The 19,740-nt window shown below is 53.9% G+C and overlaps 2 protein-coding genes across 9 annotated transcripts in view; one reads left to right on the forward strand and one right to left on the reverse strand.

Moving 5' to 3' along the window:
- Positions 1-91: 91 nt before the first annotated feature.
- Positions 92-13,029, reverse strand: ARRDC5 (arrestin domain containing 5). Of its 4 annotated transcripts, none has more exons than XM_042928087.1 (3): positions 12,681-13,029; positions 10,300-10,505; positions 92-588 (listed from the first exon to the last, which is right to left on the reverse strand). In XM_042928087.1, exons 1-3 carry the CDS (start codon positions 13,027-13,029, stop codon positions 133-135), a joined length of 1,011 nt encoding a protein of 336 aa, XP_042784021.1. In that variant the 3' UTR covers positions 92-132. The 4 variants fall into 4 exon arrangements, with proteins under 4 accessions (XP_042784021.1, XP_042784020.1, XP_042784023.1 ...); XM_042928086.1 differs by having other exon boundaries at positions 92-606; XM_042928089.1 differs by having other exon boundaries at positions 92-660; positions 12,681-13,028.
- A 46-nt stretch (positions 13,030-13,075) lies between these two features.
- The window catches only part of UHRF1 (ubiquitin like with PHD and ring finger domains 1), a 37,099-nt gene continuing 30,434 nt past the window's right edge, over positions 13,076-19,740 (forward strand). For 2 of the 5 annotated variants that reach the window (XM_042928081.1, XM_042928082.1), the window contains exons 1-2: positions 16,366-16,630; positions 16,905-17,071. In XM_042928081.1, coding sequence (XP_042784015.1) covers positions 16,510-16,630; positions 16,905-17,071 — 288 coding nt within the window. In that variant the 5' untranslated portion in view covers positions 16,366-16,509. Of the gene's footprint in view, positions 13,294-15,342; positions 15,598-16,113; positions 16,242-16,365; positions 16,631-16,904; positions 17,072-19,740 lie in introns of those variants that run through there. The other 3 variants (XM_042928083.1, XM_042928084.1, XM_042928085.1) reach the window with 3 other exon arrangements.

A 19,740-nucleotide genomic window follows, 5' to 3' on the forward strand; every position in this document is an offset into this window, starting at 1 on the left:
GAGGTTCAGGCATGTCCCCCCCACCCCCACCCCCGCCATCCACCGTGACTCATCTGAAGCCTGTCTTACGAGACAAAGAAAGGGCTGCTCATACCGTCCAATAAAACTTTTAATATTTAGAAGTTTGGGCGCTTAATTCTGGCACTCCTGGCTCACGGGTAACGCTGCCCCCTCCAGCGGCTGGCAGCCGGCGGTATCCACGGGCGCGCCGGTGACGATGATGGGAACCTTGGCCTTCACACAGGTCAGGGACCACGGCAGATGGACCGTGCTGACCAGCTCGTAGCGGGTGCTCATGATCTCGCCGTCCCGGGTGCTGCTGCTCACGGACAGCACCTGCGGGAGGTTGAGGGTGCTGACGATCTTGGTGGCGTCGAAGGGCGCGATCTGGGTGTTGGCCTCCTGCCGGAGCAGCTCGCTGCTGTCCTCCCGCGACCGCCGCTCCGCCTTGGGGGTGAAGCCCTCGTAGCGCACGTGGGCGTAGAGGGCGAAGACGACCGTCTTGATGCTCTTGCCGCTGTGGTTGCTGATCTCCGTGGTGAAGACAATTCCCTCCCCCGGTGCGAAGGTGTTCTTTTCCATCTGGATCTGAAGGCAGATGGTACCCTGCATGCAGCAATTGTACGAGACTTTCTTCTCAGCCTCCACGAACACAGGGCTCTGCAACTGGGGAGGATGGGCAACCGTGAGGGGTCACGGCCACGGGACCCGCTCGCCTGCCTAACGTTCCTCCACCATAGCTCCTGCAAGCCTGGAGCCGCTGGGACTCTCCTAAGCAGGAGGCCCCGAGGTAGGATCGGGAGCCTTGGGGATTTAGCAGCCAAAAGCCTGGCATGGCCTCCCAGCTTCCTTTACTCAATTCCCTTTGCCTTTCTGACTATCAGTTTCCTCCTCTGCAAAAGAAGCCTTTGAAATCCACAAGACCCTGGTTTACCCCCACCTCCATTGCTTACTTGCTGTGTGACCCTGAGTAAGTGGCTTGACTTCTCTGGACCTTGGATTCTTTCTTTCTTCCTTCCTTCTTTCTTTTTTTTTTTTTTTTTTTTATTTATTTTTGAGAGGGAGAGAAGACAGAGCGTGAGCAGGGGAGGAGCAGAGGGAGAGGGAGACACAGAATCGGAAGCAGGCTCCAGGTTCCGAGCTGTCAGCACAGAGCCCGACGCGGGGCTCGAACCCATGAACTGTGACAGCATGACCTGAGCTGAAGTCGGACACTTAACCGACTGAGCCACCCAAGAGCCCCACTTTGTTTCTTCTTTTAATGTTTACTTATTTTTGAGAGAGAGAGAGAGAGAGAGAGAGCACGCACATGTGAGCAGGGGAGGGGCAGACAGAGAGGGGGACAGAGGATCCCAAGCAGTCTCCGTGCTGACCGCAGAGAGCCCGATGGGGGGCTCGAAGTCACAAACCGTGAGATCATGACCTGAGCTGAGGCAGGTGCTCAACCACCTGAGCCACCCAGTCGCCCCTGGTCATTGGATTTCTAGAAGACAGGAGATGTCTTGCCAGAGACCTAGGGTTTACCCAGGTAGTTCAGACTTTAGGAGAAAATATTCCGGGCTCTGAATTACGAAAAGAAAACTGTAGAGTTGAAATTATGTAACGTGTTTCAATAAGCCATTCTATCAACTTAGCTGCTGGGTTGCAGATAAAGTCACACATTATATTTACCGAGTGGCTTGGGTGACGTTTTACTTTTTATTTGTGAACAATATTCTAAAGGATTCAACGTGATGTGCGGTGGGCTTAGAATAATCGCTCTCCACTTTTGCTGGCTTCCGGTATCTTCTTGCAGAGGAACTTGATACTTTTACAAGTGTGTGTGTGTGTGTGTGTGTGTGTTCCCCTTCAGCATACCAAAAAGAGAGAGAGGAAAAAAATCGTGCAAAAAAACCTTGCAAACACCCCTCCGACTCCCCATTAGTGACATCGAGTTGGTCGCTTGAAGCTGGCTCTGATGGGAGTATTTTCACCAGGGAAGTTGGTAAACATTACACATCAGGGCTGCCCCCGCCCCCAGAGCCTAGCACCCCGCTGCCGCGTTCCCACAACCTGCTTCATCAGCGTTTACAAATTCTCCTGATTTGTTCCAGATCGCTGCTCATTTAAGGAATAAAATATCAGGGGGCACTTGGGTGGCTCAGTCAGTTGAGCACCTGACCCTTGATTTCGGCTCAGCTCACGATTTCACGGTTTGTGGGTTCGTGCCCCGTGTTGGGCTCCGTGCTGAGTGTGGGGCCTCCTTGGAACTCTCTCTCTCTCTCTCTCTCTCTCTCTCTCTCTCCTGCTTGAGTACACACTCTTTTTCTCTCAAAATAAATTAACAAACTTAAAAAAAAATTTTTTTAACGTTTATTTATGTTTGAGACAGGGAGAGACAGAGCATGAACGGGGGAGGGTCAGAGAAAGAGGGAGACACAGAATCTGAAACAGGCTCCAGGCTCTGAGCTGTCAGCACAGAGCCCGACGCGGGGCTCGAACCCACGGACCGTGAGATCATGACCTGAGCCGAAGTCGGCCGCTTAACCGACTGAGCCCCCAAGCGCCCCTAAATTAACAAACTTAAACAATAAAAAATTTAAAAATATATCAGTGTCGCACAACTATGTGAATGTATTTGATACCAATGGTTAAGTGGTAAATTTTGTGTATATTTTACCACAATTTAAAACAAAAAAAATGGGGCGCCTGGGTGGCTCAGTCGGTTAAGCGGCCGACTTCGGCTCAGGTCATGATCTCACAGTCCGTGGGTTCGAGCCCCGGGTCGGGCTCTGGGCTGACAGCTCAGAACCTGGAGCCTGCTTCGGATTCTGTGTCTCCCTCTCTCTCTGCCCCTCCCCCATTCATGCTCTGTCTCTCTCTGTCTCAAAAATAAATAAACGTTAAAAAAAAATTAAAAAAATAAAATAAAATAAAACAAAAAAAAATGGGGCGCCTGGGTGGCTCCGTCGGTTAAGTGTCTGACTCTTGATTTTGGCTTGGGTCCTGATCTCATGGTTCCTGAGTTCGGGCCCCGCATCGGGCTCCACACTGACAGTGTCTCTCTCAAGGGAAACAAATAAACTCCAATAAATAAAATAACAAATAAAACCAAGCTCTAGTTGAGGCCCCCATGGGCCCCTCTCCAATGCTATCCTCCCACCCCTGGCCCTCTTCATCCTGAAATGGGGGATTTATCATATCAGCGGATGTTTACTTATTTATTTAATTTTTTAAAACATTTATTCATTTTTGAGAGAGAGAGAAACAGTGTGAATGGGGGAAGGGCAGAGACAGAAAGCGCTGAAGTCAGGCGCTTAACCGACCAAGCTACCCAGGCGCCCCATATCTGCAGATTAAAAAAAAAAAACTCAGACACAGAACACCCCACAAAGCAAATATGCAACTGTGAATTAATATCAAGTCAACTCGCCTGTAACCTCCCTCCAAGAAGAAGAAGGAATTTGCTAGTTTTCCCCCAAAGTCCCTCACGCTTGCCCAGGCGGCAACCCCACCTGCCAAGGGCAATACCCTGAATTTCACGGTGATCAATTTGTTGTACCTACACATTTGTTCTCCTACGACATACACGGAGGGACCTACGCCAGATTATTGCCTCAGAAAAAAGTGTGTAAAGAATCACATAGCGGGGCGCCTGGGCAGTTCAACCGGTTAAGTGCCCAGCTCTTGGTTTCAGCCCAGGTCATGATTTCACAGTTCATGAGTTCAAGCCCCGCACTGGGCTCTGCGCTGAGAGCACACAGCCTGCTTGGGATTCTCTCCCTCCCTCTCCCCTGCGTCCTCTCTCTCTCTCTCTCTCTCTCTCTGTCTCAAAAATAAATAAATAAACTTAAAAAATATTTTTTTAGAAAGAATAATGTAACAAGCACAAATGTGTCTTCTAACCAGTGGAAGAAAGGAAACGTTACTGATTTGACTGAAATTGGGTGACTTCTGGATGCTTTCCCCATTTTCCCCTCTCCTTCTTTTCCGGACTGGCATCTGTCATTCTCGTATGAAGTTTTCTTTTCTTTTTTTTCTTCTCTTCTCTTCTCTTCTCTTCTCTTCTCTTCTCTTCTCTTCTCTTCTCTATTTTTTTTTTAGGCAGGCTTCATACCCAGCACAGGGCTTGAACTCACAACCCTGAAATCAAGACCTGAGCTGATACCAAGAGTCAGATGCTCAACCAACCGAGCCACCCAGGTGCCCCTCATGTCAACTTTCATATTACGTAGAAATGCATCTACTTGTGGGAGAAGAATACAATCCTGTTTTACATAGTTTAATGCTTTAAATAAATCAAGCTGTCCACGTTTTCCAGCAACTGGCTTTTCTAGCTCTGCATTCTGGGCTCGAGATGCATTTGTATCGACACACCTGTTGTTCTGGTTTGTTTTCACCATGGCCACTGAGCGTGTCGCAAAATAGTTTATAGTTTATTTCTTCAGGCAGCCCCCCTCTACAAGATGGATGTTTACATAGTTTCTATGTGTTAGATGTCATAAAAGGGCTAGAAGGAACATCCAGACATTCAGACGACATTTCTTCCTGGACTTACACAGGAGAGTTGCTCTCCGCCACAAGCTGGCAAACGTTTTCCATAAAGAAACTGGTAACAGATATTTTAGGCTTTGCGGGCCACGTACAGTATTTGTCATATATACTTTCTTCTTCTTCTTTTGTTTTTTTAAACCATAACTCATGGTTAAATCGTAGATTTCAGGGGCGCCTGGCTGGCTCCTTTGGAAGAGCATGTCACAAGCACATAGATTTTAATATCGAGACAGAGAACACAACCTGTGTTTGCATCTACGTCTAGGTCTGTGAAAGAGAAATCGTGTCATGAACTAACACTTATCCAGGACACATGCCTGCTGGTACTCTCTGTTTCACTCTATTCTATTTACTGTATTCGTTTAAAAATGTTCGTCACAGGGGCGCCCGGGTGGCTCAGTCGGTTGAGCGTCTGACTTCGGCTCAGGTCGTGATCTCTCGGTTCATGAGTTCGAGCCCCGCGTCGGGCTCTGTGCCGACAGCTCAGAGCCTGGAGCCTGCTTCTGATTCTGTGCCTCCCTCTCGCTCTGCCCCTCCCCCGCTCACCCTCTGTCTCTGTCTCTCAAAAATAAATGAAAATGTTAAAAAATTGAAAAAAATATATTCATTGCAACCTTCTGAATTCATTTTCCTGTTATGCTTAGTGGACTTACTTTATTCTATTATTTTGCTTCATATAAAAACAAAATTTATAAAACATTAGCTGGTCGTAACCCACCAAATTAATTTTTTTTCTGGTAAACTCTGGAGTCTACCTATTCAAAGCTATTATATTCTGTCCAACACATTGATGTTGTAAAAACAAAGCTTGTTGCAACCGACCACATTTATAGTTTCTGACCTATTTTATTCTATTCTTTAGTATATATTTGAGGGTTTTTTTTAAATTTTTTGAGAGAGAGAGAGAGAGAGAGCAGGAAGGGGAGGGGCAGAGAGGGAAACAATCCCAAGCAGGCTCCGCGCTGTCAGTGAAGAGCGCGATGTGGGGCTCAAACTCACGAACCGTGAGATCATGACCTGAGCCGAAATCAAGAGTCAGACACTTAACCCACCGAGCCACCGAGGCGCCCTTATTCTTTCATTAAAAAAAAATTAATTGCCACCCACCAACCATATTTTCTTCATTTCCTATTCTACTTATTCTCTGTTCTGTTTTCTTCTTCTATTTAAAACACACACACACACACACACACACACACACACACACACAACGTTTGCAACCCCCAAAATTGGCTTTTTTCTAATACTTTCCATTTTGGCCTTATGTATTCTTGCATTTTATACAAATGAACTGGCATCCCATTAAATTGATTTTCCAACCCATGAATGGGCGTGATCTGAGGTTTGGAAAACACTGGTCCAGATAGGATTGCTTTCCCTTGGAGACCTAGGGCTGACCCCTGACCCCAGGTGACCTCACCTCTACCCTCAGCCTCTGACCCCCTGCCTCCTCCCCCCTCTCCTCCTCCCTCTCCTCCAGGAGGCTAATTGCAGGCAGTTTTATTCTAAATCCCTCCAGTCATTCATTCGAAAATTCCTCGCATGCGTTAGAACCCTGCAGGTGTTAAGGAACTGGCTGCCCTAACTCAAGGCCAAGCCTGTAATTCTGGCCTGTGGCTGAGAGAGGGGCCAAGAAATACCAACGATGGCCCAGTGGCCTCCCACGCTAGGTCAGGCAGGGTGGCCAAAGCCCTCTGATATCCAATAATGTTGAGGGTACAAACCCCACATTGGATTTCCCGGATCTGGGAGTGTCTTAGAGCCCCGCATTCCTTTGGCATAGGTGAGCCTCTGGGGGTGGGGGGTGGGGGGATTCATCCAGCCAGTATTTGTTTGCATCGATTTAGTGCCAAGTTCAAGGAAAACCCGTAGCAGTTAAGACAAGCCTAGTCCCAGGGCGCCTGGCTGGCTCAGTCAGAGGAGCGTGTGCCTCTTGGGATTGTGGGTCCGAGCCCCAGGTTGGGTGTAGAGATTACTTAAATTAAAAAAAAAAAACAAACTTAAAAAACCTAAAAAAGACCAGCCCAGTCCCTGCTCTGGTTGGGGCGGGGGGGGGGGGGGGGGGGGGGGAAACGAACGCATAACTGGCACATTGAAAATGAACCAGGTCATTTCCGATGAGGCTGTGGTGGGATGCAAAATGGCGGGGGGTGGGGGGCAGGAGTGAAGGAGAGGTGGGGCGGGGGCTAAGCTTAGAGTCAGTGGTTAGGAAATGTCTCTGGGACAAGTTCCTTTTCCAAACGGTACTGACTCCTGGAAGAGGCAACGGGGTCCCATCTTTCAAGACTCTTAAAGGTACAAAGAGTGGAGAGGAGGTGAAGAGATCAGAGCCCTCCAGCCTGGCTAAAGGGAATGGGAAAACAGGGCAGCCACTGTGGAAAAACAGGCTGGCGGTTCCTCAAATGTTAAACAGACTCGTCATCTGACCCAGCAATGCCCCTCGAGGTATCAGGCCAAGAGAAACATGCAAAACTTTGTAGACCTGTGCAGTACCTTGACTCTATGCAGCCGAGAGGTGAAAGAGACAACCCAAGTATCCATCAGTGCAGGAATGGATACATAAAATCGGGTCCCATCTGTGCCCTGGAATATTATTCAGCCATGAAAAAGGATACATCACAGACGGAGCGGGCACAAAGGCGAGCGGGTGGGAGGGAGAGAGCTGACACACAAAGGCTCCGTACCCTACGATTCCATTTTCATGGAACGTCCAGCACTGGCAAACCCAGGGAGAGAGGAAGCGGATGGATTCGTGGTGGCCAGGGGCTGGGGGAGGGGATGTGGGGAGTTTGAGGGGTGACAGCTAAGGGATGTAAGATTTCATTCTGGGGTGAGTAGAACGTGCTAAAATCGACAGAGGGGCCGGCTGCACGACTTTGTGAACACACTAAAAGTCATTGACTTTGCGCACTGGAGGAGGGCGATTATAAAGTATGGGAAGTGTATCTCAATAAAGCGGTTTTGTTTCGTTTTTTTTAAGTGGAAGGGGAAAATGTCTGCTCCTCCCCCCTCCCCAGCTCCCCTCCCAGGGGGGCCGTGGCTGTTTTGTCAGTTTCTCTGGCCTCCTTCCGGAGAGTCGTTTGCTACACCTGCAAGGAAGTACATTTCACGCTCTCACCACCGGGCAGGCAGCCGCGGGGCTCGGGGTTCTGAGCTTCGCAGCGCTCACGCCACCCCGTGACTGACACGTCCTTGTCCGGTCTTTGTTTCTCTTTAACTTTTCGGTGGAGTATACCTTGGACAGCACCCTGCCGGTTTCATGCTCCTAGCAATGAGCATTTAGGCTGATTCCAATTTTTTTTTTTTTGCCACCAAAACATTGCTGTAGGAGGTCACGTCACGCGTGAAAGAATATCAGTAGGAGAAATTTCTAGAAGGGAAGTGGCTGGGACAAAGTGCATGTTCACTTTCATTTGGATAGATGCAGCTAAAGTGCCCTCTGTTGGGGTTGCGACAGTCTATTCAGTGACTACGTGGCCTCGGAGCAGAGATCCGAAGGATGAGGAGGAAGGAGAGGAAGATCATATCATAGTGTTCCAGGCGGAAGGCACAGCCCGTGCAAAGGCCCTGGGGCAGGCCCAGGCCTGGAGTGTTGGCCGAACATTGAGGAGGCCCATTTGGCTGGAGCAGAGGGAGCAAAGGGGAGGGAGGGCAGAGGGGAGGGCAGGGCGGGGATGGGGCAGGTCACTCAGGGCCTTGTGGGCAGCGGGGACTTTGGCCTTTACCCTGAATGAGATGGGAGACGGGGAGGGCCGTGGGCAGAGGAAGGTCATCACCTGACTGCCTCTGGCTGCTCTGAGGGCAGACTGGGGTCAAGAATCTGCCTGTACCTGGTTGAGCCCCATCACTGCTCACTGCACCAGAGTGGTAACCTCTGCCCCGGTGCCCCAGCTCCTGCCCTCACCCTGCCCCCTCTTGTCTATCCTCCCCAAAGCAGCTGAAGGGAATGAAATGACGACCCTCTGCCCACCAGGGCTCCCACCTCCATCAGAGGTGGGCCTTGTGCCCCAGGGCCTTTGCACGGACTGCTCCCTCTGCCCGGAACCCTCTACCCCAGATGTCCATATGGCTTTCCCCCTCTTCTCTTTCAATTCTCTGCTAAAATGTCACCTCCTCAAAAAGGCCTCCCTTGACCAGTCTGGTTAAGACAGTACTGAGTAGTCAGAAAAACCCAGTATTTTCATATCCTCAAAACGCATGTGTGATAACTCCCTTTGCTGCTATGATCTTGATTTTAGATCTTCACACTTACTGGGCACCTCCTGGGTGTGCAGACTTTGTGCTGAACACTCTGGGGTCTTCATAGGCACCCATCAAGGGAAGTAGTTTTCTTCTTCTCATTGCGCAGGTCAGGACAGTCAAGTCAAGGCTCCGGGAGCCGGGGTGTTTTGTTTTGTTCTGTTTTGTTTTTTAATATTTATTTTTGAGAGAGAGAGAGGGACAGACAGAGAGCGAGTGGGGGAGGGGTGGAGAAAGAGAGAGAGAGAGAGAGAGAGAGAGAGAGAGAGAGAATCCTAAGCAGGCTCTGCTCTGTCAGTGCAGAGCCCAAGGCAGAGCCTGAACTCACAAACATGCGAGATCGTGACCTGCGCTGAAATCAAGAGTCAGCTGCTCAACCGATTCCCCCCCCCCCGCCCCCCGCCGGGGGCCCCCTGGGAGGTGTTAATTGCCCAAGGCCACCCAGCTAATAGCATATCTGTCAACGGAGTCACAGGCTGGGTCTGACCCAGCACCAACATTTCCAAAGGGAAGGCCAGAGGAGGGCCACAGTTCGCTCAGGGTGACACAGGGGGCAGACGGTCAAGCGGCCTTGAGCTCAGGCCTGATCATCCCAGGGCTGGTCCACCCCTCCAAGCATCTACCCTTCCTGAGACCCTCCAGGACCATCGCAAGAGGTTGGCTGGGCCACAGGTGATTCTTGTCACACGCATAAGAATACTGGAGACGGAGGCTGGGACAAGATTCTGGGGCACATTCTCCAACCTGCGCCGGGCACTGTGGGAAGTTCGGGATTTACATGAAACATGAAATGGAGGGGGGGGGGGCGGGCTCTGGGATTCCTACCTGGATCTCGAAAACTAAAACGCCAGCCATCTGAGCCACCATGATCTGATAAGAGTCCCCAGGGAAGTCACTTGGCCCAACGTCACTCCACCCACCTTGACTTCTACCTTGACTTCTCTGCACCTGGCCCTCCAGGAACCATCTAGAAAACCTCCTTTGCTTAGCCAGACCAACATCATCACATGGCCTTTCCTTTTCCAGGCCCGGAGGCCACCCCCTTCCATGCCTCTTTTTGTGGGGGGCACCATCTCTGCTGTCTGAGGGCTCAAAGACCCTGGAGAGTCACCGAGCATCCAGGCACCTCTTCCAGCCGTGGGCCACAGGGAGGTCTCTGCTTAGTCTTGACTTGTTGCAGGGTCAAGGGCATTGGGGACCACTCGTTCTCTGTAGGGGGCGTCCAGGGCACTGGGGGGTATTGAACAGCTGCCCTGGCCCTATCTACTCGATGCCAGTAGCTCCCCTCCCCCCAGCTGTGACAGCCACAAACGTCCCTGGACACCGCCCAGTGCCCCCTGGGGAGGCAGAATTGTCCGGGTTGAGAGCCCCGGCCTTGCGCCTGCCCTGGTTTCTGATTCACCTTTTGTGAACTTGCCTTTTCCTTCTTCCTGGTGGGGGCCACCTCTGTCCCCTGCCTTCCCACCTCCCCCTGCCTCCCGTGAGCTTTGAGGACAGGTCCGACCCCTGCTCCTCTCCTACCACTACCTGCAGTGCGTTTTCTTGATGGAAGTCTGAAGTCCCTTGAATCGACAAGTACGTTCTCTTCTTCGCTAGAACGTGCTCCCGACCCATGCAGGAGGCTTGCACGAAGTAGGAGACGTGGCCAATTTTGCTGGCGAAGGTAGAAGGAAGCCTGGGAGGTAAGTTGAAATGGAAGTCAAAGGTGTGGCTGCCTGCACTTAACCAATTATCTGAAAGCAAAACACACCAATGCCATCAGAAGGTTCTAGAATCTTTTTTTTTTTTTTTTTTTCCTCCCCCCACTTTTTATTTATTATTTTGGCAAGGGCTTTGTCCTGGGCCTGGCCCGCCCATCCCTGAGCTAGGCTGAGCTCTGTGCTTTTAGGGCTCTGCATGGTCAACAGATCTCAGGCCTAGGCCTCAGCCGGGCTGGAGGGGGATGGCCCCGGGCGGGTGATGTGGCTGGGGTGGTCACCCCAAGCTATCCACAGGGATGTGCTCACCGCTACTCTGGATCTGCAAAATTGGAGGTCCCGCCCTCAGACACGCATTCATTCGTTCATTCAACAAACACGTCTTGAGCGCCTACCTGCACCCCCGGTACCGGGCACAACGCTGTGCCTAGAAGGCGCTCGATAAATGTTTGTGAAATAAATGAGTGAATCCACTGAAGGCTTGAGCTCCTGCTTTGGGGGGGGGGGAATGCTGGGCAATCAGAAAGGCTGGTATCTGACACTGGGGGAGGTCTGGGTGGGGACCGATTGCTCGCAAAAAGTAACACTTATGACGCCCTGCCTGTGTGCCCCACGCTAGTCTAAGCCCTTCGTATGCCATTAGGTCACTAAGTCCTCAGAACAATCTTATGAGGCGAGACTTTCTGGCTCCCATTTTCCAGATAGGTTAACTGAGACACAGAGAGGCAACACGGCTGCTGGCCAGTAAGGCCTGGCATGGGGCCGTTCCTGCCCCAGAACCTTCTTTTTCCTTTTTTTTTTTTTTTTTTTTTTTTTAATTTTTTTTTTTCAACGTTTTTTATTTATTTTTGGGACAGAGAGAGACAGAGCATGAACAGGGGAGGGGCAGAGAGAGGGAGACACAGAATCAGAAACAGGCTCCAGGCTCCGAGCCATCAGCCCAGAGCCTGACGCGGGGCTCGAACTCACGGACCGCGAGATCGTGACCTGGCTGAAGTCGGACGCTTAACCGACTGCGCCACCCAGGCGCCCCATCTTTTTCCTTTTTTTAATTAAAAAAATGTTTTTAGGGGCGCCTGGGTGGCGCAGTCGGTTAAGCGTCCGACTTCAGCCAGGTCACGATCTCGCGGTCCGTGAGTTCGAGCCCCGCGTCAGGCTCTGGGCTGATGGCTCGGAGCCTGGAGCCTGTTTCTGATTCTGTGTCTCCCTCTCTCTGCCCCTCCCCTGTTCATGCTCTGTCTCTCTCTGTCCCAAAAATAAATAAAAAACGTTGAAAAAAAAAAATTAAAAAAAAAAAAATGTTTTTAATGTTTGTTTATTTTTTGAGAGAAGTAGAGTGTGAGCGGGGGAGGGGCAGAGAGAGAGAAAGAGAGAGCGAGACACAGAATCTAAAGCAGGCTCCAGGCTCTGAGCTGTCAGCGCAGAGGCCGATGCGGGGCTCGAACCCACGAACCGCGAGGTCGTGACCTGAGCTGAGCTGAAGTGGGACGCTTAACTGACCGAGCCATCCAGGCGCCCGCCCCTACCATTCTGACCCCTAGAAATCTGCACAGCTGGTGTCCCTCCCATCGCTCAGTAGTCACCTCTTTGAAGGGACCTCCGTGACCTCCCCATCTAAAACTTTTAAAATTCTAGAATGAAACTTTGTCTAGCTGAGCATTGGCCAAGAGTTGTGGAACACCCGGGAACACCCCCGTGAACACATTTTGGAAAGGACATGTAGCTCCAGGGCAGCTCAGCCTCCCTGGTGTCCGTCCAGACTTTGGATCTGAACCTCGTGGAGTCGGGGCCGAGTTATTCTTTCCCTAGAATGTCTTCCCTGCCCCTCTCTCTTTCCCGGTGACCATAGGACTCCTTATCTTTGTCTCCTCGGAGTTCACTGCTAGAGGGAGATTTATCTGTAAAATCACAAGAAAGATTTTTTACTGGCCTCCCAAAGTGGTCACGGGGCTAAGGACAGCATTTTCCAGGGGAACTACTTTGATAGTTCATTTCGAATATCTGGGTCCTGCTCAGCTCTTCCTGTCTTGTTATTTTCGTGTTGTGACTATCTGATGGTCATTGTTATACATAGCCTCCCTCCTGGGGAGGAACCAGGCCTCTGCCCCTGTCTGGTATCCCTGGGGGTTTGTTGATCAACTAACACATGTGTTTACTTTCCAGACCCAGCTTCCTATCATGGCTAGAGTTGGCTGCTGCCTTCGTCCTTACCCTCTACTGGGAATGTCTTCGTCTTGTGCACATAGTCGGCCTTGTTGTTGCAAATAACATCCCTGCTATAATCACGGGATGCCCCGATTTCTTCATTCCACTCCACGTAACCCCTTCCCACGAGCTCCACCTTCACTACGGGGTCCACCAGGGTGCTGTTCAGTATTAGAACCACCTGCCCTTCTATGCTGGAGCCGGCCGGGTAGACCACATCCTTGGGCAACACTAATTCGATCGACTTCACCACAGACATGGGGGGTTGGGGTGGTGGAGGAACATCCTCCCCCCTCCCCCATGACACTGAGAGTCCCGGTTCCTTTGCCGCGGCGAGGTCACCTGTCTGTGACATCATCCAGCCAGGGTTCTGGGAAGGGGCCTCCAGTGGCCGGGAGGGGAGACGAGGCTGTTGTTCGGGGGGGCGGGACGGCTTGGGAATTCCAAAGTCCTCACTGGTTGGGGAAACGACAACCTGACCACGTTTTCCTAGGAAATAACAAATGAATACGCAAAAACAGCCACAGACCCTAACACTCCTGCCACACTGGGAACGCCTGTCATCGTGCCAGGAGGCCGGAGGCCTGGGTGGGGAGAGTTCTCGCAACACTCCGGTAAGGTAGGCATCATGAGCTCTGCTTAGAGATGGAGAGGAACGAGGAACGAGCCCCAAGGGATGTTCTGCTCTGTCAGATGGCCCCCATGTGCGGTACGCGCGCTTCTCAGGGTTCATACGCTGGTTAGGCTCACCCGCTTCCATTGTCATTTTAATGGCTAATTACACCAGTCGGAAAAAAAATTATGGATATGGCCAGGGTATGAAGTCTGGTGTGTCCCGAGCGAAGATGCTTAGAGTGTCGTGTGCTCCACTTTGCATGAACACCCTCTCACTCATCTGACACTTCCCTTTACACCCGTGTCTCCCCCATCGAATGGGAAAGTCCCTCCAGGGCGGGAGGAACCTTGTGCCCACCCACGTCGGCTTGGCTCCAGGCCTGGTTCAGACAAGAGGGGTGTCAGTAAAAGTTTGTCGAGCGACTTAATGACCTTCAAGAATATATGATTTTGCAAAAAAGGAGACCGAGGCCTTGTGCCCCCCTAGCGGTTTTCTTGGTGCCTGATCTGCGCGTGGGCTGATGCCTAAGTGGGAGGGCCGCTGGAGCACGAGAGGTGTCAGGAAATGTCCATTCTGCAGACTCCGGCAGGCCTCATTCATTGTCTTTGCTGTGTCTTGCTTTATTTTACACGATGTCTTCTGTAGACATGGCCGTCTTGTCTCCTAAGCGGTTTGTAAGCTCTTGGAGATGCTTGGCTAAAATCAAGGTGTTCTGGGATTCTGGGGGAGACTCTTGCCATATTCCTTGCCTGATGACCTCATCATTCCAACCTCTCCTTCCCCGGTCACTTCTCCTCTGACTTGGCCCTTCTGCCACTCTCTTTCACTTATTAGGACCCTTGCGATGATTTGGGGCCAGCCTGCTCAATCTAGGATAATCTCCCTCACCTAAAGACCTTTAATGTAACTTAATCTGCAAACTTCCTTTTGGCATGGAAGCTACCGTATTCACAGGCTCCAGGGATATCTTTGTGGGGGACATGATTCTGTCTGCCACCTGGGGACATAACAGCAGAAGGGACTCTGCTCACTGGCTTCCCATGCCGCTCAAGACACGAAGACCAAAGTCCTCCTGGTGGCCCTTGAGGCCCCAGGTGACACCTCTCTGACCTCATCCCCTCTCTGCCCAGCTACGCTGGCCTCTTGGCTACGCTCCCCCCCACATTTCTAAGCCTTTTCCCGCCTCTGAGCTTGGCCGTGCCTCCTCGACCCATCTGTCCTTGGTTTCTATCTCAGATCGCAGCTCAAATGTCATCTGTTCAGAGAGGCCACCTCTCCACCTCAACCGGAATGTCCTCCCTGCCCACTCCCACATGCCTCTCCGGCCACTGTCCTGGCTTTGCTGCAAATAGAATCTGAAATGATTAGCTTGCTTTATTTATTTATTTATTTATTTGTTGCCTGTCTCTCCAGACAAGAATTTACCCGTCTGGAGACCACCAACGGGGGTCGGCCTTGCCCATTGTTGGGCCCCCCAGCTCTGAACACCGTGTCCAGGCGCTTTGTAGGTGCCCAGCATGGGTCACTGTGTGCCCGCCAAGACTGGCCAGAGCAGAGCAAGCAGGGCGGAGGGGGCAGGGCAGTCCTGCCCGCCTGGACAGCCGGAGAAGGCGGGAAAACGAGGCGGGAAAACCCAGCAAACAAGCCCTGCGGGTGGGGAGCTCCAGCAGGCCCTGACGCCAGGAAATAGAGCTTGGGGCGATCAGGCTGGCCATCGGGGTGCAGGCGGTCTCCAGAGGGGCCCCAACATCCCACTGCGGTGTTTAAACACTGATTCCGGCCTTCCTTGCCCTACTGTCAGCGAGTGCCCGTGCCCGGGGAGACGGGCTGTGGGAAAGGAATTAAAAGGTCAGGGGGTCTTTACCCGGGGTCCCTCCCTAGGGCCCCCGAGGGACGCACGTAGTTAGGGGGGCCCAGCTCCCGCCACCGGGCCGGGTTGCACACTGGGCGCGCCCAGCAGAGCGCGCAGGGCTGGGCGGGGCCGTGGCCGGCTGGGCGGAGTGGGGCTGGATCGGGGAGGGGGCGCCCCCCACCCCCTTTCTCGCTTCCCGCCACTGCAGCGGCCAATCACCAGGCAGGCGCCCGCCCCTGGCGCGGCCTCCCGCGGCCCCGCAACTCCCAAACGCCGAGTTTTCGCGGGAAAAAAAATCAGAGCAGCTGGCAGCGCGGCGGGCAGTGGTGGCCGTCCAGGGCGCTCCGGGTTACAGGCAGGTCGGCGCGGGGTCCGGGGCCACACACGCGTCTCCATCGCCATCCCCAGCCGGGCCAGGCGCGCAAGCAGGAGAGCGGATCGGGGCGGCCGGAGAGGTGAGCCTCCGGACGGATCGGGGTGCCAGCCCGGGCCGGGGGGTGGGGGGAAGGGCTCGGTGCACCGGGCGCGGAGACTTTGGAAAACTTTCCCGAGCGGCCCGGGGACGTGCGGCCAGCACGGGCGCACGCGTGCCCCGCGGCGTGGCTGCCGTGCACGCCGTCTCGGGCTCTGCCCCCGCCCCGCCGGCCCTCGGGAGTCGTCCTTGGCAGCCCGGGCGCTGCCCGGGGCGAGGGGAACGTCCCCAGAGCCCCGCGGGGGTCGCGCCCGCTGGGTGGGGGAGGGCCTGGTGAGCCGCAGGGGAGGATGTCAGGCTCCGCGCCTGCGCGCGGGGCGCCCCGCGATTCAATTGTCGCGCCCGAGCCCGATTTCGCGCGCCCTTAGTTCCCCGGGCGCGCCTGGGCCAATGGGGAGCGAGCGGGGCGGGGCAGCCGGGCGCGGCGGAGCCAATGAGCGAGGCGGCTCAAGTGAAGGGGGGCGGGACTTGGCGCGCGGGGCCCCTCGGCCGGTCCCGGCGGTGGGGGTGGGCGTGGGCTAGTTGGCGTGGCCCGAGCGGACGGGCGGGAGAATAAGAGAGGCTCCGAGTCCGTGGGTCGGAGTGCCGGGAGCGCGAGACTGCCGGCGGGGCCGCGGTGGGGCCGAGGTGAGTCGCGCGGCGCGCGCGGGGGCGGCCGGGACGGGGCGGCCGGTTGCCATGGCCACCGCGGGGCCGGCCGCGTCGCGCGCACGCGCGCGGGGGGGGGGGCGCGCGCGCCAGGGGTCGGGGGCTCGGGGCTTTGGGCGTGGGGGGGATCGTCCCCCTTGGGTCACACTTAGTTGAGTTACTGGGACTTCTGAAGTTCCAACCCGCGCCGGACTTTTGGGTTTTCCCCTTGCGTCAGTATTAATTCAGAGAATGAATGAATGAATGAATGAACGAACGAACGAACGAAGAAATAAACGAACGAACCTGGCCCCTCACCGTTCGGCCGTGTCCTCCTTCCTCCTCTGGACATGATTGTCTTCCCTCTGTGAAAGGCGGAGTGGGTTGGAGTGAGTGGTCCGAGACGCCGATTGCCTTCCCCTAATTGACTCTCCCTCCTCGCCTCTCCGCCCTTGCTGGTCATTAATGCATTCATTCCTTCACTTCCTCTGCCGGGCCCTGGTCAGCTGTGGCTAGTTCGGGGGCTCACGCGACGGGAGGGCGTTCGAGGAGTTTCCTAGTGTCCTCAGGGTGGACAAAGGCCAAGGTGACCTGAGAATGGCACGGTCTGGCGGTGGCAGCAGCAACGGAACTGACCTCGGGGTCTCGCTCTCTCCCCCTCAGCACCAGCAGACGCCATGTGGATCCAGGTTCGCACCATGGACGGCAAGGTGGCCCACACCGTAGACTCTCTGTCCAGGCTGACCAAGGTGGAGGAGCTGAGGAGGAAGATCCAGGGGCTGTTCCACGTGGAGCCAGGCCTGCAGAGGCTTTTCTACAGGGGCAAGCAGGTAAACCCGCCCCGCCGGCTGCCGCCCGCCCAGCACCTTTGTTCTTGCCTGGTCCAGGCGTAGTACATATACTCTCCCCGCCCCTCGTCCGGTCCCGCTTCACGTCTCCACAGAAACCTCAAATGCCTGAGCCAGGAACAAAGGCTCCACTCGCAGATCGACAGGCCGGGCAGGAAGCTGGCACTCCAGTCCGTAGCGTTTGGGCTTTTAACTCTGCCTGCCCGGTTTTTTGAAGCTCCCCTCCCAACGATTTCTAGAGAAAGAAGTTGGAGGTGGCCAATGGGGGACGCGTGAATTTCGAGGAAGAGCCTCGAATCGCTTACTCAGACACTGGGATGGAAGGGAGCAGGTTTTTTCTTTGAAACACACGCTGCTGGCCCATGGCCTGTACCTGTTTAGAGTTTGACCCCACAGAATCTGTTTTCTGGAAATTTGGATCAGCTTGTTCAGAGTCCGGAGATGGCGGTTGCTCGCCAGGAATTTCCGCCGCTCTGGGCCCGCTGTGCCGAGCGAGCGGGACGTTGTGCTTTCCACGGGTCTGCGGGCCCCGCTTTTCCGTCTCCTTTCTTCTCGCTCTCTCCCTGGGCCCCTGGTGGCGTTTAAAATGGCCACCCTTGCTTTCCCAGCTGCCCACACTTGGGACGCTTTCTCCAGGGGCGGCAGGGGGGTTTCCGTTTTTGTCGCTATCTCTGGGGAGATGGCACGTCCCGTGAGTGGGATTTCCCTGGGCGTGGGATAAGCTAGCACGCCAGCAAGCGCCAGTCCCATCTGCAGGGGCCATCCCAGAGTTGGGTGCGCGGTAGGGACAGCGGTGTAGCGACTGTACCGGATTAAAAGTCTTCAGTCGGGGTGCGCGTGCCTGACTTTGTTGTCGCGTTTGAAGTGGGTACTGCCGCCATCTGGTGTCTCGATTGAGAAATCAACAGTGCGCCTGGCCCGCCAGGAGTTTCGGGGGCTGGGAGGATCCAGCGTGCTTAACACGAAATGAGACCAGATGATTAATTTCTTGGGCTGGTGGTGCCCTTGGGAGACCCTTCACCTCCTTCCTGCGACAGGCAGGATGACTTCAATGTCTTAAGAATCTGAGTGAGCCCGCCCTGCCTGGGGAGGGGAAGCCGGTCCCGCGAACTGGGGGCTTTGACTGTTCGGTCGCCTGCGACTTCGAAAAAAGGCAGGGCTGTGAGTAACCTCTGCCGAGGTGCTGTCTTCCGCCTCCAACAACGGCTCATTTCTGTGGCATCCAGGCTGACTTCTATTAGCCACTCAGTCTCTTCGTGGAGCGGAGTTTCTGAGAACCTCCGAAACAGGTCACAGTGTAATTCAGAGGTGGGCTGGATCCTGTCCTCTCAAGTTTGAATAGCTGTGAGCTTCTCCCAGGTGGCGCATGTCACAGTTGTTACATTTCAAGCCTGCAGAAAAGTCACAAGAGCCATGAACACCTAAGCACCCACCCCTGGGCCTTCCCACGGACGCTTCTCTGCATTTGCGTCTCCGTATTCGCGTCATTGCAGTTTGCTCTGCCCTCCTCTCTGTCCGCCAAGCCACTGTATGTCTTGGAACTCATTTGAAACTAAGTTGCAGACGCTAGTTCACGCTCTCTCTAAATAGTTGAGCACGCCCGTCATTAGAGTTCAGTATCAGTTTGTGTGTGGTTGTGTGTGTGTGTGTGTGTGTGTGTGTTTTAAGGTGGCATTTGTACATAGTGAGATAGACGCACCAAAAGCAGACGGACCCTTTGCAGTTTTGACAAACGTCTACGCCCATGTAATCAAACCCCCATCACCCTTCGTTCGTAATGTGATATCTGATCCACACAGAAGTCCTTACAACTCCTGTGTAAGTTATAAAGCGGGATGCTAACACGAACACCTGCGGGCGTTAGACACGTATGTTGTACCTTTAATTTTCAGGATGTCAGCGATGAGAGACGGGCCCCACTCGGCAGCTTTGTGAGGGAATGTGTCGTCACTTCTGGCTTCCGGATAAGGAAGCCGAGCCTGGAGCGTGATGCAACTTCCCCAAGGATGCAGGGCGAGGCCCTGGCCTGGCTGCCGGGAGGTGTGGACAGCGACGGGGTGGGGGTGGGGGGGAGGACGGGGACAAAGGCCTATATAGCAGCACCTCAGTGAGTCAAGTCTGCAAACAGACCAAGCTAACAGGTGATAGAAAGCCGCGCAGTTTCCAGTGGGGGCAAGAGTGCTGTTTTCACAGAATGTTCTAGAGTCTTTGTAATCCTTCCTCGCACCCCCCCCCCCCCCCAAAAAGAAACATGTAGTAGTCCAAGGGCTGCAGTGAGGTTGATTGAGCCAATAAAGCAGAACCTAGCTGAGTCTTTCTCCAGGATATGGGAGGGTTTCGTGGCTGGGTTGTTTAGGCTGAATAGGTTGGCGGTTATGTCGCTTGATTGGCGGAAATGCAAGAAGGCGGAATGGGGGCAGGGACTCGGGCGGCAGGCCCAGCCTGGGCAAGGGCGAGAGGCATCTGGCGCCCTTTTTTTTTTTTTTTTTTTTTTTGGCTGCCCATGAAAATGACAATGGCTGTCCTTCGTGGTGACTTGAGCTCAGGTGCAGTGCTGTGCTCTTCACATAATCTCCCCACGTTCCCTGCCCAAGGAAGTGGCTGTCGTGCGGCCTGGTGAGAAAGCAGGGCGGTCATGGCCAGGTCCGGCC

Source organism: Panthera leo, chromosome A2 (genome assembly GCF_018350215.1).
Source record: "Panthera leo isolate Ple1 chromosome A2, P.leo_Ple1_pat1.1, whole genome shotgun sequence".
In the NCBI taxonomy this organism is placed as follows: Eukaryota; Metazoa; Chordata; class Mammalia; order Carnivora; family Felidae; genus Panthera; species Panthera leo.

Coding starts and splice junctions, on each gene's coding strand:
- ARRDC5 (XM_042928086.1), bottom strand. CDS start 13,029: ATGTCACAGACAGGTGACCTCGCCGCGGCAAAGGAACCGGGACTCTCA. Junction 10,506..12,680: donor GAAGACATTCCCAGTAGAGG/GTAAGGACGAAG, acceptor TTTTGCTTTCAG/ATAATTGGTTAAGTGCAGGC. Junction 607..10,299: donor ATCAAGAAAACGCACTGCAG/GTAGTGGTAGGA, acceptor TGCTGCATGCAG/GGTACCATCTGCCTTCAGAT.